At 39.9% G+C, this 26,486-nt stretch overlaps 1 protein-coding gene and 1 long non-coding RNA gene across 16 annotated transcripts in view; one reads left to right on the top strand and one right to left on the bottom strand.

Annotated features, from left to right (window-relative positions):
- Positions 1-4: 4 nt before the first annotated feature.
- On the bottom strand, positions 5-3,065 carry LOC135407175 (uncharacterized). Its single transcript, XR_010426745.1, has 4 exons — positions 3,007-3,065; positions 1,819-1,984; positions 861-1,029; positions 5-506 (listed from the first exon to the last, which is right to left on the bottom strand). It is a non-coding gene; the product is annotated as an uncharacterized LOC135407175 (long non-coding RNA).
- A 55-nt stretch (positions 3,066-3,120) lies between these two features.
- The window catches only part of AOPEP (aminopeptidase O (putative)), a 168,092-nt gene continuing 144,726 nt past the window's right edge, over positions 3,121-26,486 (top strand). For 4 of the 15 annotated variants that reach the window (XM_064641351.1, XM_064641346.1, XM_064641347.1 and 1 more), the window contains exons 1-7: positions 3,125-3,593; positions 5,958-6,106; positions 7,230-7,317; positions 7,976-8,938; positions 14,418-14,584; positions 21,009-21,165; positions 24,614-24,862. In XM_064641351.1, coding sequence (XP_064497421.1) covers positions 8,133-8,938; positions 14,418-14,584; positions 21,009-21,165; positions 24,614-24,862 — 1,379 coding nt within the window. In that variant the 5' untranslated portion in view covers positions 3,125-3,593; positions 5,958-6,106; positions 7,230-7,317; positions 7,976-8,132. Of the gene's footprint in view, positions 3,594-5,957; positions 6,107-7,229; positions 7,318-7,975; positions 8,939-14,417; positions 14,585-21,008; positions 21,166-24,613; positions 24,863-26,486 lie in introns of all 15 variants that reach the window. The other 11 variants (XM_064641345.1, XM_064641352.1, XM_064641349.1 and 8 more) reach the window with 7 other exon arrangements.

The raw sequence follows: 26,486 nt of genomic DNA, 5'->3' as shown, positions 1-26,486 counted from the left end.
TCTCTTTATACTTTATATTCCATTGTTTAATGACTCTCTTACTTCTCATGCTAATTGATCCCGTGCTCAGTCTTTCTCTTCTTCCTTTGGGTTGGGGGGTTTCTGGGGTCAGTGCTCACAATCTACCCCTCTTGGAATCAGCCTGTATCCAGTGGGAGCTGATTCAGCCCAGGTCCTGAACTGCCTTTACTAGTGCCTTCCTCATCTTGGGAGTTCTGCCAGATGTCTGTGTGGGCCATAAATTCTGCATTCCCTGTGCTCACTGCCAGTGGAAATCCTTCCACCCAAGGTGTGATACCCTCCCCCAGGGCTGAGATCATTGAGACACATCCAGCCCTAAACCTTAACAGGGCCAACGAGTTTCATGGCCTCTCTTGCTTCTTGGGCTTGAAAGTTAAAAAGATCAACCACAGAACATCCTTTCTTAGGAAAACTTTGACGCAGTCCACGTTTTGCAGCAATCAGACGGGATCTGGCCCGTCACCCCCATCTCGTTCCCCATAACCCTGTGGGCAAATTGTTAATAGTTTCTGACTCTGTGATGTCACACACGTCACCGCGGGGTGAGGGTGGAGCGGGAGTGACGTCACTGCGCGGAGGGGGCTGTGTGACGTCACGGGCCGCGGGCTGCTGGTGGGGGCAAGAGCGCGAGCCGGACCTGCCGCCGCCCCCCGCGCTGTCAGTCACCCCGCAGGCCCCGCCCCGCGCTGTCAGTCACCCCGCAGGCCCCGCCCGCAGGCCCCGCTCATTTCCGAATGCGAGAAATACGAACATGTGGAAGAAAGCCGAGACAAAGAATTGTGCTGTTTTTTAAAAAAATAATTCCAAATGCAATCACCTTGATTTTGAAATGAAATTACCTGTTATGATTTTCTCAGTCCGGTTCTGAGATCTTGGTTCCCAGATTCATTGCTGAAGGGCAGTTAAGAAACGGGGAGATGATTCTGTCACACTTTACATTCAGTGTCAGTCGGTGCCTTCTCAGACAGGTGTGTGTGCTACTGATATACTGCGATGGTGCTCACTGGCCTAAAAGAGACAGTGTTACACAAATCCTTCTGTCAGACTCTTCAGCTTATGTCCTCACCACCTCAGCATAATGTTTCTTGCGGGTTCTGAATCAAATTATGTAGGGAGCTAAAGTCATACAACTGCATATATGAGCCCTTTATCATATTTATTTTTGGTATTGTCTGGAAAAAGTGCACAGACTGCAGCAAAAGATTTCAGTGTGTTCCTGTAGCTTCTTCTGGATGTGTCAGACATCCATAAGGCAGCTGGTGCCCCTGATGTGCAGAAGGGTGAAGGCTGCCAGCAGAGCTGAAGGGCCAGCAGCTGTGTCTTGGATACCCTCTGCAGTCAGGTGGCCCCAGAGGCTGACAGCTGGCTCTAAAAACTGGACTTTGTCAGTTTTCTACATTTTCGTGTTTAGAAAAGGGAGGATACATACTGCATGGTCAAGACAACTCCAGGTAATGAGTGAAACTTATTTTGTCACTGAGCAACACATATAGTTCAGGAATGCAGCTGTACTTCTTTCTGACATACATGGGGCTGGAGGTGTTACAGCACCACAGGCCATTCCCTGCAGCCATTCTCCTCCAGTGATGTGTCAGAAGCTTTTCAGCCCATCAGATTACAAAATATTCTCTAGACCCTCATTTGCTTATATTTAGTTCTACCCTGTAGCATTTCTTGTGTTCTTAAACCTTTTCTTTCAGTTTGCTAGTGGCAAACCATTTCATATTATTAAATCATAGGCCTGCAGCAAAGTGTTACATTATGCATATGTCTACTTACATTCTTTGTTTACATTACATTTGGAGATGAGTGAATAGAAGTTTTTAATGATGATTCACTCCACTCAGCTTCCCTTTGGTGTACCAGCTGTAAGGGTTCACAATGAGATCTCTCCACTGACCATAATGAAACTCAAGTCTCCAGGGCAATAAGTAGTTTTCTTGTGTTGGTTGAGAAAGGTTTCCTGAAAGCAAGATGTTTCAGTTTCTTTATCCAATATTTCAATGACTGCACTAAGATTTGATGAAGCCAAACTGGTATCAAAGCATGAGGCTGAATTAAGACAACCATTTGTGTGCCCTAGTGTCCAGGAAGGCCAATGGTGTCCTGGGGTGCATTAGGAGGAGCACTGCCAGCAGGTCACAGGTGACCCTGCCCCTCACTCAGCCCTGGTGAGGTCTCACCTGGAGAGCAGTGCCCAGTTCTGCTCAGGACTAAGAGACACTGAGCTAGCTCCTGAAACAGGTCCAGCAGAGGGCTACAGAGTTGGTCTGGAGAATCTGACGAAAAAAGGCTGAGTGACCTCTGGAAATCATCTAGCCCCATGCCAAAGCAGGGTCATGTAGAGCAGGTTATACAAGAATGTGTCCAGGTGGGTTTTGAATGTCTCTGGAAAGGGAGAATCCACGACCTCCCTGGGCAGCCTGTTCCAGGGCTCTGCCATCCTCAGTGGAAAGAGGTTCTTCCTCATACTGAGGTGGAAGTTCTTACATTTTAGTTTATGGCCACTGCTCCTCGTCCTGTTACTGGACACCACTGAAAAGAGTTTGTCACCTTCCCCCTGACACCTGCCTTTGAGGTATTTGTACATGTTGCTGAGATTCCCTCTCAGTCTTCTCCTCTCCAGACTAAACAGACCCAGGTCCTGCAGTCTCTCTTCATTAGAGAGATGCTCCAGACTCCAAATCATCTTTGTTGCCCTGCCCTGGACCCTCTCCAGTAGCTCCTTGTGCTAAGGAGCCCAGAACTGGACACAGCATTCCAGATGTGGCCTTGCTAGGGCCAAGCAGAAAGGCAGGATCACCTCCCTCGACCTGCAGATGACCTGATGACTTGCTCCCGATGCACCCCAGGACACCACTGCCCCTCCTGGCCGCCAGGCCACACCGCTGGCTCAGTCTCTGACAGTTTGTCCTCCGCCGAATCAGCCCATGGCTGGCAGGTCAGGCCAGGCCTGCGGGCAAGAAGCGCGCTATCCCCGCTTACCCGGGGAAGGAGCGGGGCTGGGGAACGAAGGAGCGGGCGAGGGGCGGGCGCGACCGCGCCGAGGTGGGCCAGGGCGGGGCCGGGGCGGGGCGGGGCGGTTTGAGCTCATCCGAGGGCGCCGCGCGGGCTCGGGCGGCGGGTGGAGCGCAGGTAACGCGGCTCCGGCTCCGCGTGTCCCCGGGCGGGCAGCGGCCTCCGCTCCGAGCGTTCCCTCCTTGCCTTTGCCCTCCCCCGGCTCCATACCTGCCCGGGCCGGGCCCGCTCCGGGCCGGCGGGGCCGAGGTGGGATCCCCGTCCCGCGGCGCTCCCGCCAGGCCGCGGCTGGGGAGGCGCTCCGGAAGGGGACGAGCTGCCGTCGCTGCCTTCGCTCATGAACTGAAGGGCTGCCCTGGAGTGCGGGGAGCAGCGCAGGGCTCAGAATGCAGCGCAGGGGGATGCGCAGCAGTACCTGCCGCCTTTTGTCGCACCGCTTGAATCAGTGCCCCTGTTCTGGGCCTCTGGTTTCCTGAAAGAGCTTTAAACATCGACCCACTCAAAGCTGGTTATTGAACTGTCCCACCCGTTGGCCTTTTTAACACTAGAAACATGTAGGTGAAACTCGTATTTTAATAAATGGTAGTATGTAATTAATCTTAGGATTTCGGCCTAGTTGTGTGTTAGTTCCTTTGCTCAGTTTAATGCTTAGTTTTGCAGAGGTCGGGTTGAGTGTCTGAGGTGGCTTGCCATTGTCAACATTGGGAAGAGAAGAGTCTTTTTCTCATTTCAGCCTAAAGAAAATGGTTCTTTGGCATAGTAGGTGGTATTCATATACCAACTGCTGCGCTGAGTTAAAAACAGCTCTATTTAAGTACGGATTTTATTTGGATGCTTCCTGTATACCAATATCATGTGACAGGCATGCTCCATCTCCTGAAGGTCACTTGCACGTGCCCCTTCCTTGTGTATTTTGAGTGGAAATAATTCTGCTCTCTTTAATGCTGTTCAGCATCTCCACAGGATCGGTGAAGTTGGAGGGGACTGCTGCAGACCATCAGTTGACTGCTGCAGCTCAAGCAGGGTTAGGTATACCAGATTATCACATCCACCTTGAAATAATTCTGTAAAATAAAACATGAAAAATTCCATCCTTATGTAAGTGTTTGGGATCTTACTTATAAACATAGTAATGTAGATTTGTGGGTAGGGACTTTTAAAACAAGTATTTGGTCTCTGTTTAATTGTTTTAGGTATTCAGTCACTAGTGTAATACAAATAATTGCCAGTGGACTAAAGAGAAGTTAAGGGGAATATCAGGATGCTCTTCTTAGCTTCTTTACCAATAGTAAGATATGCTTCTCTTTTAGTCTTTTGTTGTTTTTCTCAAGGAATTAGTATTTGGGGGGCGGATGGAGACTTTGATTTTTTGGTGTTTCCCCTCTTATTTCAGCTGAAAGAAGGAGTTTTCTATCTTGACTTGTAATTTCAGCTCATCAGAATTAACTTCCTGCTGTAACTTGTAGTTGGCAAAGGTCTTGCATTATGCTCATTATTTCTCTAGTTTTCATACTTAAAAGAAAATTTCTGGAATGGCACCAATTATTATATCCAGGGACATTAGTAATTGAATTAATTTCCGCATCCAAGCTCATTACAAAATGTGGTGGTTTTCTTGTGACACAGAGTGAGGTCTGCAAGCTCTCTTCTCTGGATTGTTTTGTAGCAGTTTAACAGTAACAAATGTTCCTATTAGCTTGTTTAAACCTTACTTTCATCTATAAAAGAACTCGTTCTTGCCTTGAAAAGGCTTAAGATGTCTTACCTATTTGTGTTATGTGTTGGGGGAAAAAAAGTTTGTAATTACAAAATGGATACATATTACTTGATATTTAAACAGTAAAATTATTGTTGATGCTGATGTTCAAGACTGACTTCTGGGTACGATCTTAATGTCTTACACTGTGTGAAAAATTTCTAAATCTTGGATTTGGGAGAAGCTGCCATGAAATCAGTTTAAAGAGAATTAGTTATAAACTGCTTATAATTATGAAAGACAAGGTTTATCCAAAAGGCTCTTTTTTTTTTCATTTTTAAATTTCTTTAAATGCTAAGTACAGAGCGTTTATAGGTTATAGTTCTAATACCTGCATGTTGAAAGGAATTGAATTAGCTTTTATGTACAGATGAAGCAAATGCTTAGCTGAAAGTGAAGAGAGGCCAAACATGGCTTTGTTTTGCTGATATAAAAAGCTGTTGTTTAAATGTGTGTCATCTGGATATTGGCCAGTGGAATGTAGGGAAAGTCTGTGGTGCAGAAGTTCGTCTACACCTTTTGAGGAATACAGTGAGTACATAATATAAACCAGCTGGTGGTCTCTGTGCTCCAGAGGTCCCTGTTTGCAGATCAGGATATTCCCTTAAATCACCGCTTGGGTGCACTTGCCAGGCTTGTGTGCATGGAAATAGCTTCCTACTGGCAGTTGTTCCAAGTGGGTGATTCTGGCAGAATGAGCTGCTGGGAGAAATATCTTCAAACAGACTTAGCATAAATTGGTAGGGTTCATCTGACCATCCTTAGTTTTCTAGGAAACTGGATTTGCATAAATTTCTGTTGAGTTGCTTTAATTGGCTGTTATTTCAGGGAATGTGTTTGTGTACTGTCTGAAAAACAGAGGAGATGAGATGGAAATGAGCACTGTCTTGGGGCTTACTGCCTGCTACTTGTGTCAGCATTTGTGTTTGAATAAATTTCTGCAACTCTGATTTCCCACGATGAAAAATAGTCGAAATGGTTTTTAAGGCATTAACCAGTTAATGTATTCAAATTATTTGGAACTACTTTCAAGTAGTTCCCAGCTTAAGAGAATTTTCTGGGGCTTGGCAGATGTCAAATACAGAGTTGTAACTGCTTGGTTTGGTTGGAGATCAGTCTCTTGATCTTCTCTCATACAGCCCTATCATTTCTGTTTTTTAAGATTTTGGAACTGCATGAAAAGAAACAGCTCTGAAATAAGAGGTGTTTCGTGTATGTGTTGTATTTGGCACACGTTTGCATGACAAGACACGTTTGCATGACTGTCTTGACTGCTGCATTTTGCACGTGCCTTTCACATTCGTGTAAGAGGTGAGGGGTGGTTTTTTTGTGGTGTTTTTTTTTGTTTGTTTGTTTTGGTGGGGTTTTTTTGTTGTTTTGTTTTGTTTTGTTTTTTGTTTGCAAGCCTTTCATTTGCTTCCATTTAGCAGTGCCTCTGCTGAACCTTCCAACAAGTTCAGAGTTTTCTGATTTTCTCATCTGGATTATTACTGTTGGAGTGAAGTTAAACTGGAGTAATTAGCTGTTAGCAATTGCAAGTATCAGCCTCCTAGAATAATGGAATTTCAGTGTCAAGTACCATAATTGATGATTCTAGTTTTTAATGGGCTATTTGCAAGTTTAACTAGACTACTTTTTGTAACAGTTATTCTCCATTTTCTTGTTCACCATTTGAAATGGATATTCTGGGTAATTCAGGTGCCCCTGAGTTTTTTTCCTCCACCTTCCCCAGTAGGATGGAATTATATTTTCAAGTTCTTCCCTTCCCCTTTCTCTTAAGTGGAAAAACAATGTTATACAAATATCATTCCAGGAAGGACCATTTCTCCCCTGTTTCCCGTTCTTTGTGCCTTTTATGCAACTCTGTTATGTGCAGGTGATCAAGAGTGACTCTATTCATGTTGGCTACCATCTGCTGTTGTGGTTGTTTTGTGAACATCTTGTCTTCTAAAATATTAAAACATGTAACCAAATAATTAGCTTGCCTTATAATTTTATGACTTACAAAGTACATTTGATAAGGAAAGAGCATTGAATGTGAGGTCTATTTTTAAAGTATACTAGTTATTTGTTACATCTCTGTGTTGAAGAAGTGTCACACAAAACAGTGTTTGTAAAATGATCATCAGAAGTTTGTAGTAGAATTACAATTCCTGGTTATTTTTTGTGCTTAGAGTCCAGTTAGTGAACCACCTTTTCTAAAGTTGAAATGCATTACTTTCACAAAAATGAAAACCAGATACTCATATTATGAGCATAACATAGCAAAGAATCTTGCATAAGACAATATTGAATAAGAGAAGTATCTAAAAAAAAAGACTGCATGACTTTTGCACAGTGGTCATAACAAAACAAATACAGGACAGTTTAACTTCTGTGATGAACTTCTGCTTCTTGTTGCAACAAATGTTGATGCATTTTCATGCTTTTATAGGTATTTACATGTTTTCCAGTGAGAAGACCTTTTGTTTTGCTGTAAAGCACTTTTGTCCGGACTGTTGTGAGTTTCCAGCTATTAATGTGTAATTATATACCTTAACTATTTACTTATAGTTTTTAAAAATCTTCATGAACAATCTCAAAGGAATACTTGGAATGCATTCTAGTAAATTGGCTCATGTTCTTTTTGTTTACTAGAAGTGCTGATATGAGAGTGGTTGTAATGTGGAAAGTATATTAATCTGTGGGGATGCATTGTATATATGAAATTATTACTCTAAAACTTTAAAATATGAGGTAAATTATACTTACTCTCATTATTTAAAACCACAGTAGAAATATATCACTATCTCTTGATACATTTGAAATAAATAAAACTTCAAACAGTGCAGTAATAAATAAAGTTAGATGTTTCGTAACCATGTATCTTTTCTAAAGGATTAGTGAAGAGAGTCAACAGCAGCTGGCTGTAGTAAGGGTTGTTTCTGTCAGTTTATAAAAGCTGTCTAGAAGTATTTTCACTAGAGTTCTTATCTGAAAAATACAGCAAAGTGGTTCTTGACAGCAAATCTTGAAGCAACTAGCTTGATGCCATCCTAGATGGATGCCGTTCTGTGGAGTTAGAATTACCCTTTGGCTGTATGATTTTTAATAAAGGGAACTGGACTTTAAATAGCTTTTAGAATTAGTGCATTTCAGAAATGGTTGTGAAATGATTTTTTTTTATTTTTTTTTTTTTAGAATGTGAGAAGTGGAGAAACTACAATTAATTTCAATACTCTAATATTATTCAAAATTATTTTTGGCACTGGGAAGCTGAATATTCTTCTCTTTCTGGAGTCATCCTATGTAAGAATTGTCTGAGGCTTTGTAAAACTGTTGCCCAATAGACTGGAACATGGATCCACAGCTAGACCCCATGAAGGATGACTTGCCTTTAATGGCAAACACCAGCTACATGCTTGTAAAGCACTACGTGTTGGACTTGGATGTGGATTTTAAAAGTAAAGTTATTGAAGGCAGCATAGTTTTATTCTTTGAGACTGGGAGCCAGCACAAGAAAACCAGCAGTACTGGCAGAGAATGCTGCCAGTCAGAGTTTGATCAGTCCCATAAAATGAGGGCATCTGAACCCTGCCACGTTCCTGTGACAAATGTGAGTGCCTGTTCATCTAAAATGGAATATAATGGTTTTACTGTCAGTGGTGAAGGTGAAGAAGATACTTCTGATGAAAATGGTAACCATAGCAACAGTGAACAGGCTTCTGGGATTTCCAGTTCAGAGGACTGCTGTGACAGAGAGAATCATGGGAACCAGGATTTTGTGCTGGTATTGGACTGCTGTGATTTATCTGTGCTAAAGGTTGAAGAGGTAGATGTTGCTGCTGTGTCAGGCATTGAACAATTTACAAGGCCTGCCAAGCTAACTGATGTTTCAAAGGAGCTGGGAAATCTCAGGAATCACATTGTCCATGAACTCGTGGCTCTACCTGCAAAGCGCTGGGAGGAACAGCTGTGCTGTTTTACTCACTGCAGCCAGGCACCTGGCTGTGGAGAGCTTCCCTTTGCTACTGGCCCTTGGAGCTTGGAGATCAGGAAACCAGGAATTGGGACTCCAGCAGACTTCCCTCATGCTATAAGAATATGGTACAAAACCAACCCGGGTGGAAGATCCGTGGCATGGACCACAGACCAGAGTGGCAGGTATGTAACTGTTTGCTGAAAGCTTTGTGTGCAATAATTTTAAATAGCTGCAAGAATGTAGCAGAATCGTGTAGTTGCTGAGCAGCTGTGAAGATAATGAGTACAGTCTTCCAGAGTTTTCATTTCAGCCTTGGTTTGAATCTTTTTGCTGTCCTCCAGGAGAACAGACAAATTCCCTGCTGGTGAAACTCCAGTGGACTTGAAGACCTCAGGCCTGTCTAAGTGATTGTGTCTTTTCATTCTGAGCAGGAATAAATAATTTGTGTGTGTATGTCAATAAGTGTGTGCAGGGAATAGGCAATTATCATTTAGGGGAAGAAAAGGTGTGAATGACAGGCTATTTGTACTGTAATACTTCGTGCTCTTTTTCCTTCCTGGCTTACACAACTGATTGTACAGCATGAAGATCAATACATATAACATTTAACAGCCTTACTTCACAGCTAGTCCTTTATCAATATTGTAATCAGCTTAGAAATGCAGTCCTTTCCTGTTTATTCTCATAATCAACTTTTGAAATTTCCTTCCTTTTTTGTGTTAAGCACATTGATGGTAGCAAATGAACTGCAAACTGAAACAAGAGGAAGAATTGGCATTATATCTAATGGTTGTGAAAATATATGGTACTATACAGAAATCTTTAATATAAGCTCTTTATAGGAGGGAGTAGCAAATAGTTTCAAGTTGATTTATTTTCAGGCTTGTGTAGGATATTCCAAAAACTAATGTCTGTCAGAAAATCAATTTTCACACCAGACCTTCTTGCTACATTTTTAAAAGAAAGGTTCACATGATGAGCCCATAAATATAGTGATAAAGGTCATTGTACAAAATGCTGTCAATATTTTCTGCCTCTTCTAAAATTAAAGCCCATTTATAATGTATAAAGTATGATTACATTATATTCTCAGAAGAGAATTCCTTAAATTGTTCTAAATTATGCATATGGTGCTTTTTTAGGCAGATGACAAATCCTTTGCCAGAGGAGTCTATATTGTGGTTCCAACCCTGAAGAAAAGTAAATAGCAAAGTACAAACATTGTGTTGACTGCTCCAATGTTTTCTTCTAATTTAACAGTAGTACAATGTTTTGAAATTTAGCCTATGCACAGCTTTATCAAGACTTCAATTTTATTTGTTTTAAACAATGATGTATTACAATACACAAAAAAAATCAATTGAAACAAAGCTTTTGGGGGATGAGTTTAGGCAAGTTAAGTGTATACAAACGTTATCACAGCAGGGCACACTTCTGTTTTTAGTAGAGAAATTGAACACGTGGAATTTCAGCATTTCCCTGTTTGGACTCTTGGGGCCAAACAAAAAAAGTCAACCACAGAAGTGACTTGTATTAATGAAAAGAGAGAAGGAGGGAAAGCTCTAAAGCAATGACCGGGAAGCCTTCCAGAATACATTTGTTAAAAGAGACACTCCTGACCCCTCTGAACCGATGCTGTTCCTTCCACACTGCTGTGATGACACAGGTGTGTGCTCAGCTGGCTGATAAGGCATATTAGGTAGTTAATCTAACTGAAAATAAGGAGGGGGCAGAGAATGGAAGAGAATAAGTTTTGTTTGGAATATACTACTGAGGTTGGTTTGGAAGGTAGCATTATCTACTACAAATTAGAAAATGTGTCATGAAAATAGATGTTTATTTTTCAATGGCATGAGTTAGCATCATTCTGTGCTGTTGCATGCTGGAAATGCAGGAAGGGAATAAAGAGCTTGTTTTTCTTCATGGGCAAGGTTTGGTAGAATAAGATACTCCAGAACCCTGGCAAGTCACAGACCAAATCCTAAGTGGCTGCCCTCAGCTGCGGGGAATTCTCTACTGGTATTTTGTATAATTTTGTTCCCAGTGGATATTTATATTTGAGTAATTAATGAAGCAGTGTGAAGTTTGTTGGATTACTCATGTCATATGCAATGATTCCTAAAGAACAACAAATGGTGTCATGAATACAATGGAGAAGTAAAACAAAAATAATAATAATTTTAAAAGTATAGGCAGACCTTGAGTACAAAATGAACAGATTTGATATTCCTGAAAATGTGAATGGCATCAAACAAATATTTCTAAAAAAATTGAATTAGGTCCTCTGAGTTAGTTGTCCTAACTAAGAGGAAGACCATGAAAAAACACATGGGTAATTATTGACAGGTGTTTTTTTCCAAAAACAGAACATCAACTGAATGTTTATCATTAGCTTTAAGGTAGTAGCTTGGTTTGTCATTATAATTGATAGGCTTACATGGGAGACAGAGATCTGCCAGGAACTGGTTTGAACTGGTCTTGTTATGTTATGAAAATATGTGGACTACTGATGGCTTAGGATTGCATGAATCAAATTTTCCTTGGAGAGATTACTGAGCAACAGACAGTCCCAAGTCTGCTCTTGGAGCAAAACTGAACAATACCACAACTAGTACTTGATCTCTCCAGTAGCCTGAATGGCTGTTCACTGGGAATTACTAGTCATAAAGTTGTCCAGATGAGTGACTGGAGATATGTTTTGCAGGCACTTGTTTTTCCAATGTAACAAGTAAATAGACAAACAGTCTGAGTTCTCTGCTTATCTTTCTTCTGCTGCATGCAATTTCCTTATCTATTCCAACCTATTTTGGCAAAGATTATAAGTGGCCTAAATATTACGTAAGTAGATGATCTGAGTGTTACAAGACCATTAAAAGTGAAAGAGCAGAGTTGGAGAGGGTAGATAATAGGAAAGAAGAAAGGAATTGAGAAGTTTCTTGCTAGCAGGGGTAGAGATAAATCAGGGAAAAAAAAAGGCAAATATTGTATCAATTGACAAAGGCAGTCTAAAATTAATTATTTGTCATTCTTTGATGTACCTAGGTTAGCTTGTAATTTTTCTGCATCAAGTGAAGAATCTGATCCATATCAGGATAAGAATTATATTTCTGGTTGCTTTACATGCTGGAACTGTGCTACCTGACCCAGATCAAAGCAAATTATCAGTTGCAGTGAGTGTCCTGAAGTAACACTACACTATTACCAATATTGTAAAAAGAAATTAGTACTGTAAATGAAGTATAATACCTGATTAAAAGCCGATATAATTGTTGTTCTGATAGTTTTCTCTTGATGTGTAGAACTTGCCTTTCATTGCTATTTCTTTAGCAGACTGATATAATATGGTCTGAAGGTAAAAAGTGCTCTCTGAGAGCCAGGTAGCATTAATGGTCCTGGTAATGTCTGTTCTATGAAATGTTTATACTGTGTTTGACACAGCATTACAACATTTGGTTTATCACAGTTCTGCCAGCCAGTTTTCTCAGTCGTTGTGGAATTTACCTCTGACATTTCTTTGGAATATGAAAATCCTGTGTTGCTCTTAAGACTGGGGTGTACTAATGGCACCCAGCAAAACAGCCTTCAAAGGCATGCAAATCATTGGTCAAATATGTATAGCAGCAGTCACTAACCCCACCTTTCCTCTCACTCCTGTGAACTCTGCTAAGATCTCTTTTTACAACCCTCTGTATTTTGGTAAAGTTTTCATGAATGAGGAACCATCTTTTCATCTTCATCCCTCCCAGCACACGTGTTTTAGGGTAAATCATAAGTCCAGTATCTCTTGGCTGGCCTTACTAAGAGGAAGCAGATCCTCCTGGAAGGTAAAAAAGCAAGCTCTTCCCTTTTCTTGTGAATTCACTTCTATGCACTGTTTATTTTTGTGGGAGAAACCCAATTCTTTTAGGTATATCAGAGTTGGTTACAGATTCCATTTTAGGAGTTTAATTCCAAATAAATTAAGTTAATTAAAAACTTTTACAGACGAGTGGTCTTTTGCATTTAGTTGTGCATTTTGTTTTACTGTTTAAAAGGTAACCAGTTGACTTTCTCTCCACTGCAGTTGTCTGAGCTGCACTTGACATCTGTGTCCTACTCTGTTCACTCTGATACATGATAGGGGGAGTCAGATTATTTTCTTTTTCTGCTTATGTGCATTAACAACATGCCTACTTAAACTGCAGTTTCCATTCCTGTTTTACTGGAAAATCAGCTGGCCTGCATTAGTTAAACCACTTGTTTAACTAATTGATTGTACCAAGGTAACTTGATTGTGCCAAGGACAGCTCTGGGTCCAAAAGAGCAGATAGCACTTATGACAAAAGGGCAAAAATATCTTCAGAATATTTTTCATCTGTGACTGCCAGTTTTTTCCCACTCTGTAGTTTAGCGTTACCTTTAGGGAAGGAGTAATTTGAATGGAGGAGCAGTTTGGAGGGGAGTAAACAAGATGCTCAGATCGTAGCCATTGTAAAGTTGTTTTTACCTTAACAACCTGTCTCCTATTTGCTAAAGTGTCATGATGATTTTTAAACTCAAGTAATGAAAAATACTGATCAGAACATTTTTATTCTCAAGCATTCACAAAATAATGGATTGTGCTCCCAGAATATTAGCTTTAAATATCATAGGTTTTAAAAAACTATGTAGTGAAGTGATGCATCCAAGATTTTTTTCTTTTACTGGAGAAACCTACTGACTGTGATTCTTTATATAAATCATATTAGAAAAATTAGCTTTCTTTTTTTTTTAAGCTAAGTGTGTTGTTATGCAAATAGTAGGAATTGAGATAAAACTGCAAAATGCAACAAAAGAAGTAAACCAAGAATCATTACATCCATCCACTAGCAATAGCAAGGTAGGAGGAGTTAAATGAAAGGCCTTGTTATCTTCCCAGCTGTGGCTGAGGGGCTAGTAAGAAATTGGCTGGCATAAAACTTTGCAGCTGAAATTGGAAAGGGGCAGTAAATCAAGAGGCTGCTGCCTAGGAAAGGGTTAGAGACACTGCAAAAAGAGCAGTACTACAAGGAAGCTTGCCCTGTGAAAATTGAGGAGGCTGAAGCTGATAGGGAAGATATTCTTTCTTCTTATTATGTGCCTTGTGGTTGAAATTCTGAAAGACAGGTGAGCATTACCTTACTCTAAGAATAAGGGTAAAAATGTCAGGATTTATTGAGGCTTGGACTAAGGAAAACTCAAAAACTAGATCTACTGCTGAGTTTGCATGAGCCTCCAGGTTGTTAATCCAGGAACTGGGATTAATGATAATGAAAGCACTACTGTAATTATGACAGGGAGGTATCACAGGTTGAAGCCCTGCAATGGCATCTTCAGAGGATACTCAGAAGTCTTCTTTGGCCTTATAGGTTCAGCTGAAAGCCTGGTATGAGGCTGGAAGGCTCATGCAAAAGCAGTGGAGGGGAAAGACTAGAGTTAGTCTTTTCTATTTTATGTAAAATTATTGTAGTAATCTTGCTTTTCTTGTCTTAAATGACTTAGATTGTAATTTTATTGGTTCATGTCATGCAGGTTTGAAATCTACAAAGCTGAGGTTAAAATAAAAAACATATCAGTACAACAGTAGTTTTGATTTTTCATAGAGAACTTAATTTAGTCTTTCTTATTGTAAATCCAACTTCAATCCCTTTTCCTTCTGTCTAGGCCATGTGTTTATACGATGGGATCACCAATAAACAACAGAGCCCTTTTCCCGTGCCAAGAGCCGCCCATTGCCTTGTCAACATGGCAAGCCTCTGTCCGAGCAGCTGCAGACTTTGTGGTGTTAATGAGTGGGGAAAACTCAGCAGAACCAGTCCAGCTTCCAGAAGGTGAAATATATTCTTTATAGCAAATTATTTTCTATGCTTTTATAATTAGAAATAAAGCTTAGTAAATGCATGGTTTTTGAAAGAATGAAGTTCCTAACCTTAAAAGCACTTCCCTGTCTCTTTGCAATCTCCACGTCACTCTGTGGAAAAGTTACCTGCTCAAGGACTTAGGACAACTTAGTAAGAATTGAAAGCATCAACATTTCACTGTGCTGCTTTTTACTTTTTTTTAACTCTGTGTTTCCAAAGCTAGATTTCACTTTTCATAAACTGGCTTTGTTTTAATCACTTTGTAGTTGAATGTTTCATAGATGAAGTACCTTATCAGGCTCTCAACAACTTCAGGCCTTGGTAGATAATTCTCTCTCCGTTGTAGTTCTCAGGCAGAGTGTAGTTCAGCATGCCAGTGATTACAAGCAGTCATTGTGTCATATCTGTTTCCTGAAATACATGGAATAGATGAGAAATGAGGAATATCAGGTCAGTGCCCTGAAAATCTGATCTCTGGGTGGTTTTTTTTTTTTTTTTTTGCATTGATAGAACATACCTTTTGCAATAGTAAGCAGACAGGAATTTCTTCTGTGTTGGTTAAACTTTATTCTCTAAACTGTCTGCACAGAGAAGGAAGTTTTTAAGGGAGTTCTACACCTAATAAAGTATATCCTGCTCCCGTTAGTTTTGATATATCGTGTCAAACTGGTTCAGTATTTTCTAGTGTAAGTAGTTCTGATAAAAAGTACCATATAGGAAAGGGTTAGAAATAAGTATTTCTGGGGGAAAGAATCTTCTATTCCCCTTTATATAGACAAGTTTATTCTTGGGGGGAAAAAAAAGAATGAAAATCTCCTTGATTTGAGAACCATCAGTTAATCTGTTTGCATGGAATTGTCTCGTTATGTTTGGCCATGTATGAATCCTCTTTCAAGGCTCGTCTCTGCTGTTAAAATATGGAAAACTGCCATGATGAGCTTCTCAGCTCACTTGGAGATTAATACTTTCCTGTCTCAGCATCAAGAAAGCAAGAAGACTTGACTTTGGACTAGGAAAAAGGCTTTGCCATCAATGTTTAATTAGTTTAATTAGAGACCCTCATTATCTTGGTGCTTAAATACAGATGGAAATGGCAAACCAGAGAGATGTTTGGAATGGTAAAAATTTACAAAACAGATATGGGGGGAAAAGGGAAAGAAGTAGTATTGAGAGGGATGTTTTAAAACCCAAACATCCTTAATGAATTTAGGAATACAAATTCATTAGTTTAATTAGTAGAACTTTTAAGAGTTAAAAAGTTCAAAATGATCTGTTGTATTAAATAACCTATCCCATGTAGATCTTGTTGTTAGGCGATTATGAAAAGCATATGAAATGTATCCAACTTAAAGTTTTGTCTTTACACAACGAAAAAGCCTTTCAGGGTTACTTCAATTAAAGTAAGTTTGCCATATTATTTATATGCAGTATGCTGTTGTTGTGTTGCATGATTATAAAATGATACATAACTGGCAGAATCGTAAAATATATTTTTTAAAATGCAATTTATCGGAAAGAACTAGCATTTTGGCAAGCAGTTGTGAATTAATCTATTCTGAAGAAAATTACAAGTCAGCTGAATATTTTTGCCCTTACAGGTTGTATTTATAAACAGTATGCAGGCAGGCAATAAAAGAACAGCAAGCAAGGTCAATTCCTTAATGCTTTTAGAGGCCTGCATTCTGCCTCACAGACATGCATCTCCCTGTGTGTAGATGCAGTAATCCAGTGCACAGCTAATCTGGGTGTGCTCTCATGCACAGATTCCTCCTTTGCAGAATTTTGGTAAGAGTGTGTTTCCTCCTGTATGTGTCATTTTTGCATTCTGCCTTCTACAAAACTGTGGTTGATCTCGTCATGTGGAATTGAGTGAGGCCACTTTTGTTTGAAAATAGTGATAAAGACACATATGCAAGTAGAAATAGTAACTGTTTGAGTGTGACCTAAAAGTGTTTAAAAATACCGTGGTTCTTTAGGGAGTACTTTGCAAAGGGGAATGAATCAGGAAAGTGCCATTGGCAGTGTCCTTTGGGAGAAGGCTTTGCACGGAGCTGTGTGTGTGCAATGGGAGCCATTTACAATAGGATTTATTTGTCAATGCTTCTCGGTTTTCCTCTCCTTCAGCATGCTACTATAACACACAGAAGGTGCAAATACATTTAGTCACAAACACCTTTCCACGTGTTTGATTCATGTTCAAGAAGCAGATACTGAGCTGTTAGGTGTGAAGTTGGCTGGGTTGCTTTCTGCGTGCTTACTCTGCCATTATAGAATCCTTGAGCTTGTTTTGAGATCTGCGCTGACAGTGACAAGGTGTGTACTGTTACTGGGAGGAAACAGGGTGCTACAGAAGCCACTGCTGCTGTTCTGTACTTAGCAGCAGCAACAGTTGCTTTTGTTTTGCTCCTCTCACTTTTCAAAAGGCAAAACAAAGGAGTCCAACACTGGTGTTGATTGATCTCCAACACGTATCAGGGAGTACCTCGTGGGAGCTGCCAGCTCATCACATCTGCTCATCCCTCTGAGCTAGTGCTGAACAAATGCTCTGGCATGAATGCCTGGATGCTCTGTGGGAAATTCTGGCTTTCAGATGAGATCAAAGATCTCTATGAGTTACAAAGAGTTTCAGAAAGCTAGAGGGTTCTTAATCCTGGTGCTCCAACCAAGTAGTAGTTTTTGCATAACTACTTATTTAGCTGCAGTTTTCTATATTAACATTAGCTCTTACTTTGTGTGTCAGATGCTGTGTAGGGTTACCTCTCCTTTTCCCTAGAGGTAGCTGAGCTTCATGGTTGCAGTACGCTGTGAACATCATCTGTATTTTGTGGTGTTTGTGTTAGTGCAAGCTATTTCAGGGAAAGCATACTGATAAGTACAAATATTCACAATGGTTTTGCATCTGGCATCAACAGATACTAACTCGGGCATTTTTTACAGCTATAATGAACTCTATAGGACTCAAACAATTTTAATGATTTCAGAGATAACTAAATGCATTAAAAATTCTAGGAAGGAATTACATCATTCATCATTATTATTTCAAGTAGAAGAAATAAACGACCTTTAAATTGTTGTTTTGTGCAATTACAAATAGATTAAAATCTCCTGCTCTTGTTAAACGTTTGCATGGAAGGTTTTTCAGTTATAACCCATAGAACAGGTGATTGTTGCTGCATGGTTTTTACAGTTATGGCATGATAGATTTGCTCTGCAGAACTGAAAAAAATATTTTCACAATTTCCTGTGGAGAAAAGAACAAAATATTTTCGAAGTATTATAATTGCCTAAAATAATTATGTGTAGAATTCAAGTTCTTTTAAAATACCGTTACAAATAGCAGGACTGGGGTGATCTTTCTCTATTTTTCCCATGGACTAACCCCAGCGTAATATCTTGTTCTTCCCAAGGTGTTCTTGCTTAGTCTGCAGATGTTGTTACGGTACAAAATGCTGTGTTTGGTAAAGAAAGTCGCCTCCCTGCTCCCGCTGCGCTGTTTTCTGTTATCCTAGAGGTGGTGCTGTCTCCAAGGTAGACGCTGAAAAGCACAGGGCAAACGCGGAGAGGGGAAAAGGAGTCAAGTGGAGCTGTGATCCCGATCTATGTCCTGGGATAACTCATGTGATACAGATGAAGGAAAACAAAACAAAGCCCACTGACGTGAAGAAAATGTAAGGAAGGAAGTGAAATTATGGGAGAGAAGGTCGGGCTGGGAGACCGTCTTAGCAGTAGTGAGAAGACAAAATAAAAGTTAGTTAGGCTCCCTTTGAAACAGTTCTTCATGGTTCTGTCTGCAGGGAAGCGTTGCCAGCATAAAGACCGTCTCAGTCACTGATCAGCCAATGCACCATTTTCCAACCTGAATGATTCTGTGGTTCTATAGAGAGAACTCACTTGTCATGCCTGTGCATGTGATTTTTGTTGTTCAAGACAGAACAACTGTAGGATGAGTATACAGTTATCCTACACAGTTCTACACTATGAATGCAGAAGGCATCTAAAATCCCTGCAGGAAATGGATTGAGCTCTGGTTAGGTGTGTAGAGACAATGGAAATCTTGGATCTTATTCTGGGAGGATTCATGGTTCCCATGATTTCTATAATGCTTGCAAAATAGGATGGGCTTTGGTACCTTTGCTCTTTTGCATGGTTTGCTCTAAATAGCATATGTTCATTGCTACTCTGTGTAAATCTCTGAATGCTGCACGTGCTGCTCTCTCTGCACTGCTGAACTGATTGCCATTCATTTTGACATTCTGTTCAAACTACTTGTTTGTTTTTTTTTTAAAAAAAAGGCCTCTTTGGTCTTGCTTTCTCTAGCCTGTCTTACTAAACTTGTTTCTCACTGCACCCCTCTCTAATCTCTGTTTGCCTAGCACAGGCCAACACCATTTGCTTTTAGACAATCTCTTCATATTTGCTAGAGCCTTCTCCTTTGCACCTCGTGCTGTTTGGAACAGTTTTCTGTGACTGCTTTTTGACTTCCGTGCTTTTTTCATAGCATAGTTGAAAACACGTGATGGTTTTTCCATTACAATTCCTCAAATTTTCACTGTTCCCCTGCTGTTATTTAATTCTTAAGATTTTATCATTAGCATAACTACATGGAGCCTTTTGGAATGCTCTGTGTGTGACAGGTGTAATGCTAAGTGCAGCACCTCTGAGCCTTGCCTTGTGCACATGTCAGTCAGTGGTAAAGCTGCTGCTGACTGCAGTGTGTGCTGGCTTGGGCCTCTAGCACAGTTTCTATCAATGGAACTCTGTACATCAGGAGTTTGGTATTTTGAAATAATATATTGTTGCAGTCCTGAGTGACCTTTTTCTTTCAAGGTGGTACTTGCTTGTCTTGGCTCATTTGTAGCTTTGTTAAGTTAATAATAAAAAAAAAAAGGTGAGGTGAAATTTGGCAAACAGTTATCCTCTTTGTTCTTAATGTGTTTGGAGCAAAGAAGTAGTTCATTCTGCTTACGTACTGACGGGAGGTTAGGAAAATTAGAGGAGTAATATACATTCACCTGACAATACAAAAGGGGTTTGATGTTGAATGTTGCCAGAAGTGGAATGGGGTAAGGGAGTATAAGTGCATATAAAGAGACAAAGGCTTTATCTGCCTCTCAGAAGACTTCACAAACAGTATTGTTTTTTCATACTAAATAGCAGGTGAAAAATTTATTGAGGCTAAACCCAAAGATGTTTTTGCTTGTCCTTCCTTTGGACAGCTTGAGCTTCTGTGGTCATTAAAGTAGGAAATGAAGAGATGTTTTGCAGCAGTTCTTTATTTCCTTTCCTTTATGCCTTGGTGATATCCACTCGGTTGTGGATTTTTCCTTTTTAAATTTTTGGTAGTGTTCCACAGCCGTAGTCAAAATAGTATTGCAAAAGAACAAGTATTAATGTTCTCTTAAAATAAATGAAGTTTGTGTGTTTCCACAGTTGCCCCAGCTACAGTTGTTTGCACATGATTCATCAGGTTGTAACTCATGCTAGGCTCTTTCCAAGAGAATTAATCTATTAGTATGGTGTAGTGACTGTATTATGGGCATAAATGAATGTGTGGATGTGACTTTTAAGCTATATCCTTTTTAAAGGGGCAAACTGAAAGTCTAAGCAACATTTATATTAATGGAAAGTGTGCTGTTCTAAAATGTCCTCCAGTTTAACAAAATCTGTTTGTACATACAGTCATCCTGTACCATACTCTTTGTCTTCCCACACTGTGTTCCCATAATGATAAAGCATCTTTTTACCTTCTAATAGGCTCTCATCTTGTTTTAGCACATTCTGAATATCATGAGCAAATTGTTGGCTTATGTAATATCCTATCTGAGTCCAAGCTTTGATTTCCTACTGCCTGGTTGACACATCACGTATCTCAGATTGCCAGGTCCAATTCACAAGCATTAGTGTTATTTGTTATAATTTGGCTATCAGTTTGGTACTGTCCAGAACACAAAGAAAGGTTTTGTTCTGTGTGACATAATACAAACAAGGCAAAACCATAAAGTGGTAGGTCCAAGGCTGAAAGAATTAAATTTTAATATTTTGTTTATGTTTGTATTTAAAGGTGTTATTAGATTTCATGCCTGATGTAATTCTTGGGCAGTAACAGTACAATCGGGTTAAGTTGCATTAATAACATCCCACTTATGGATGATTTATTTACAGATACAGACATCAGCAGATAGAGCAAAGTTGGAGGTGCAAGTAAACAGTACTGAATTCATGGTGGTTACGTATGATTGTTCTTCTGTGTGTCGGTGAAATTATTTTTCTTTCCTCAGAAATACCAGGATTAAAGGTGGGAGGTTTGGCCCAAAATCTCAAGTACATAAAAATGTCAAGTACCTAATGTGTGCTGCGAGACTGATGACTGTACAAATGTTCTTTTTATTTACAGATATCTTGAGCTGGTACTACTATGTGTCTATGCCAATGCCAGCATCCACCTTCACCATTGCTGTGGGGTGCTGGCAGGAAGTTAAGCAGCAGTCCTTCACAGCTGCTATTCCAACAAACACTGAGTTTTCATTGCCATCTGTACAAGCTGATTTCAGGTTGGTGTTTATAATATTGTTGAAAAATGAGATATATGGGTAGAATTTCCATTTACTCTCTGGAATATGAAAATGAGTCATATTAGTACATGAATCAAAATAGAACTTGTTTAATCTGAACAGAAAAACCTTGACAGGAAGATAATTCCAAAGGCATTATTTCATGGGTGTGGGTGTGGTTCTTTTTATGTGAAAACAACCCGCTTGGTGAGCAATAGGGTTCATAAATCCCACTATCCTCAGGATTTGTATCCTACATCCTGTGTTGCTGCAGCAATGCCAGTTCCTGTCTTGTTTCTTACAATGTCTATCTCTAAGATCTTTCATGTACCTGGACTCAGTCCATTCTGGACACCTAATGCCCTCTGCTAGAATATTGCCTGCTCACAATTCCCGTCCCCTCATGGACCTCCTTTAGACCCTCTTGTGTCTTCCTTGAGTTGTGAAGACCGGAATGAGACATGATAGTCCAGGTACTGCCTGAGCAGCTCTGAACAGAGGGGGTGGTTGTGTCTGTCTCTCTGCCAGCAGTGCCAGTGTAGCTATGGGTTCTGATTTTCCTTGGTGGCTGCAGTGTCACACCAGTGACTCATGTTCAGCTGACTGTCCCCCAGGAACCCCCATGTCCTGTTCAGCAGGGCTGCTCCCCAGGCACAATCCCAGCCTGTGCTGGGCTCTGGGCTTGTGTCACTCCAGATCAGGACTTGGCACTTGTCTGTGTTGCTCCTCTCACTGTTCCTGCCAGCCCCGTTCCTCCTGCCTGTCTGTTCCCGGTAGGACAGCTCTCCCTCTATATGTCCCTCTAACCACCTAGCTGGGTCTCATCAGCACACCTGGAGGCAGTGCTTCCAATCCCACCCTGCAGCGTATTTGTGAAGGTGATGAACAGTGTGAGGCCCAACATGATTTCCTAAGGAGCTCCACCTGTGCCAGGCTGCCTGCCGGAGTGAGAACTATCCATCGCCACTCTGAGTGCAGCCTGGGGTCGGTTCTGTGCTCATCCTGCAGACCACCAGCTAGGCTGTCTCCTGCCAGTTTGTCCAGCTGTGGAAAGCTCTAATCAATATTTTGCAAAAGTCCAGGCAAACGACTGCCAGTGCTCTCTCCCCTTGTCAACAGAAATTGCTATTTTGTTGTAGAAGGTGATTAGGTGAGTCAGGTCATAAGTATTTGAAACTTTGCCAAAAAAAGCCTTGCCTTTTAGATAGCTGTTTTGGGCTAATGCTGTGTTAACATTAAGATGGTGCAAGTCCTTATGGTTTTGGTAAAGCTAGTGAGATTTTGGAACATGAGAACGTAATAGGGTTATTTTTTTTGAATTCGAAATTAAAGGATTCTGATGGCTTGCATCCTGGCTAATTTTGGTTAAAAAATTTGTTATTAATGTTGACAATAGAAATTTTTATAATTTACCTGGGATCAGTAAGACATGCCTATGCAAATTTTAAAATAGTTTATAGGTTTGATAAGCCTCTAGAAATTGTTTTGTGTTTATTCCTTTGCCATTTTTATGTTTATAATATGACTGCCTCTGCTGAAGTAAGCTGTAGAACTTCACTATAGTATTCCTCTCTACTGTACAGCACATTTGGTAATAGGAATTTTTATTGATTTGGTGCAAAAGATTATTTTGACACAGTGTTGCTACCTTTTGTAAAACTTCTGAAACAGAGGAAATATTTTTGTAACTTTTTGTCAGTGCAAGTTTTAATCCGTGCTATGGTCATTGTTATGAGTTGATCTGTGTAATGGTTACTGGATGAGTTAACTGACACAGTGTGATATATCTGCAGCAGTTGAGTTGGTGACAGTGGAAGAAACAGAGCTAATGTGTCTTGGGGGGGAAAAGATCAAAAAAATCCCCAAATCCTCTGCAGCAGAGTGTCTATTGCATAGACAAAAAAGGAAACCCTAAGTGTTTTGCAGCTAATTAGGACATAAAAACTTATGTCCTTAAAAATATGCTCTTACAGTTATATCCAGTTGATCTTTATTTAGGGTTAGCACAACAGAGATTGTTACTTATTTTAGTTTCTGAGACCAGGTTACCAAACTAACATTATGCACAGTAGCAGACATTTCTAGAAAGGCTGTGAAATGGATAGAGAAGCAAATGTTAAGCCTATGCCTCTGATAAGGTAATGGAGATAAACTCTGGGCATCAGGAAAAGGAAGGAGTTCTGAAAGAAGCTGTTGAAATGTGTAATGTAATTTTTATCCAGGTGCCAGTGAGTTTGGCTTAAGGAGACTGTATCAAAGTAAATGTTAAATGGAACTATGGTGTTTTTAACTTTATCTCCTCGTGGTCATTTAAGTACTTGGCAATTTTTACAAGAGAGGGGGTGCTGGCTTTCGTGTTCCTGCCTAATCTTAACTCTAATAATAAAATACAAAGTGACATTGTTTTAGAGCAGAAATATACTGGATTAGACTATGCTTAGAAAAAAAAAAAGTGTACTGATGGATGTGGTTTCTTTACATACATAATCAATGGAAGAACTTTGAGTCCACATCTTTGACACAAAGACTTATGTAATGTGCTAAAGTGTTGACACTGCAGCAAAATCTTGTCCTTTTCTAGATGTTATCATTTTGTTTTCTGTGCCAGCACTTAACTTCAGCATGATCTTCCAAGTATAAATGCTTTGGGCAATGCTAGGTGCCTGTCCAGGCATAGTAGAACGAGGTTCTTTAAATTGAAATTTCAAACCAAAGAGAAGCTCTCCACTGTACAGAAGACAGGCTAACAGGTGAAAACATGAAGTTGATTTCTGTTTAGATATGAGTCTATTTGGGTAGATAACTTATTATGAAGGTATATGACTCAGTGTTGAGGAAGGATTTGATTTACCCCTCTTTTCTTCCAGCTACAGCTCTGAATATCCTGCAAAAGTAACATAAAGTAAGGCTGAGTCTGATGCGGCATTATTGAATGTCTATGGTGATAATCCTGAGTTGATATCTACTGCTGTTCTTTACTTAAGAAGAAAAAAAGAATCACTAAAAGTGAGAGAATTTAGTAACAGCAACAGAAAAAAATCCCTCATGGAATTTCATTCTAATTGCACGTGTTTGTGTTAATGTATGTTAACATGTATGGGATTTTATTTTCGTAGTCAAATTTGAATAGGAATTTTCTGAATAAATGCTTTTTATTGTTATTAGTTCTCTTTACATATATTTTGAGCATTTATTCCTTTGATGCATATCTGTTATAACAACAAGATGTGACTACTGTCTTTTTAGTTATGAGTAACGATTATCAGTTCTACTCATGTACTAATGAGTGTTTTCACAGTGTGTGAACAGTGTGAGAATACAAGTGAGCTGCTTTTATGGAAATTCATTCTGTCTTTCTGATGTCTGGAGAACATCCCTGTCTTAGCATAGTCAGTCGTGCACATTTCTGATCTCACATAAAACTGTTGGTTTGTTTTGTTGTTGTCAGCTGGCATGAAGTAATGTGTGGCCATGTGGGATATCCCTGCCGTTTCCAGAACCCTGCAGTGAGCTGGGAGGCAGTCATTCCTCACAGAGTCTTCTCTCCCTGCTGCCTCGTGGAGCTCTGCGAGGAACGTTTGCTCCCGCTCATCCCTCAGTGCCTCTCGGCTGCTTTCTCCACGCTGGGTACCCACCCCTTCTCCAGGCTTGATGTTTTGATAGTTCCTTCTAACTTCTCCAGCCTGGGAATGGCCAGGTAAAGAAACTTCTTAGTATCTCATCTCCTGTGTTTTGTTTGATTTCTTTTAACTGCGTCAAATTGCTGTCAATATAAAGTTGCTGCACTGTTTTTCTTAAATCAAACTTAAAACTTTGTTCTGAGTTTGTGTGAGTAGGTTTGTTTGCATCCTTTGTGATCTTTATTTTAGTTTTAACAAGACTTCCTTTAGGGAAGGAAAATATAAGCTTATTAGCCGTGTGGGTCTGAATTTCCTCATTTGCCAAACTGAAGTTGTTTTATTGGTTTTGTTGATTTAAGTACTTGATGCTGCAGTCATTTTGTCTTGTTTTCTTTTGGCATCGATGTTACCATTATGTTTTGATAGAACAAGGGCATGTTAAAGTCTAGATCTAGAGTTTCCTCATAAGCCTGTCGTGATTTATGAGTTTCTGCTCAAACACTGGTCTTCAGAAGCTGAGTAAGGCAGATTGTAAGGATCATATTATCAAGTTTTCATGGAATTGTGAAAAATAAAAAATTTAAACACTTTTGGTTTTGCAGTATAATTTCCAGTGATGCAAGGACAATAGAATTTTAGCTCTGTTAATTGTAAGACAATGCCTAGCAATTGAAATTCCTTATTCATTTTAATTTTTCTTAAAAAAAAAAGTATTTAAGTTGGTAATGAGAAACATTTTGTTAATAGCAGAGATCAAAACACTGTTTTTATTCACTAGTGCCAACAGTAGAGTGGATTCATGTAGGCAGATGTACAAAACATCCAAGAGAAGAATTAAAGGTAAAGCTCTGTTAGAAAATAATGACTGAAAGGAAAGCTGTATTCCCAGACTGTATAGTTTATATTGTGGAGCTCCTGAGGCAGTTGTCAAATAGGTTTGATATCTGAAGCAATTTTAATAAAATGCTTTCATTGTAACTTCAGATATGTAGGTGAACCAGAATTATAGAACCATAGAATGGTTTGGGTTGGAAGAGATACAATCATCTGGTTCCACCCCCTCTGCCCCATGGGCACAGACACTGAGACTGGGTTGCTCAGAGCCCCATCCAGCCTGGTCTTGAGCTCATGCAGGGATGAGGCAGCCACAGCTTTTGGGTTAAAAGTAGAAAATTATGCTGGCACATAACAATCTTGTGTAGTTCTTAGTATAAGTTTACTTGCCTTTTTCTTTTTTCTGAAGATCTAGAAAATTTAAAACTTAAACAGTCAGTCACCCTCCTCTGTCATATAAGCCTCATTGCTTTGTAGATACTTTTTACTGGTTACTGGTTTTACTGGTTACTGAGCTTTCAATGATACTTCTTCACTGAAAGCATCAAGTTGCTTTGGGCCCCTGCCACAGATTATATTCTGTGGTGCTTTGCATAGTGGTTTGATTTGGAGTGAAGTGTGATGTTCTTGAAGCCATACAAAGTTTGCAGAGCTGCTTAGCAATTTTCTCTGACTTCAAAGGCATGGTACTAAAGGGTTGACACAAGTCCTTATGGATCATTGCTGTTATTAAGAAACAGGCCATTTTACTTAGCTTGTGATAAGAACAGTGATCTGGGGAACCATGAAGGGCAAGACACACAAACAGTACAAAATGAATGAGAAAGCAGAGAGCAATGTCTGGCCAAAATCACAGCACACAGTAGG

Source organism: Pseudopipra pipra, chromosome Z (assembly GCF_036250125.1).
Source record: "Pseudopipra pipra isolate bDixPip1 chromosome Z, bDixPip1.hap1, whole genome shotgun sequence".
In the NCBI taxonomy this organism is placed as follows: Eukaryota; Metazoa; Chordata; class Aves; order Passeriformes; family Pipridae; genus Pseudopipra; species Pseudopipra pipra.
Note: the sequence above shows the minus strand (reverse complement) of the source record. Positions and strands in the feature narration are given on the sequence as shown.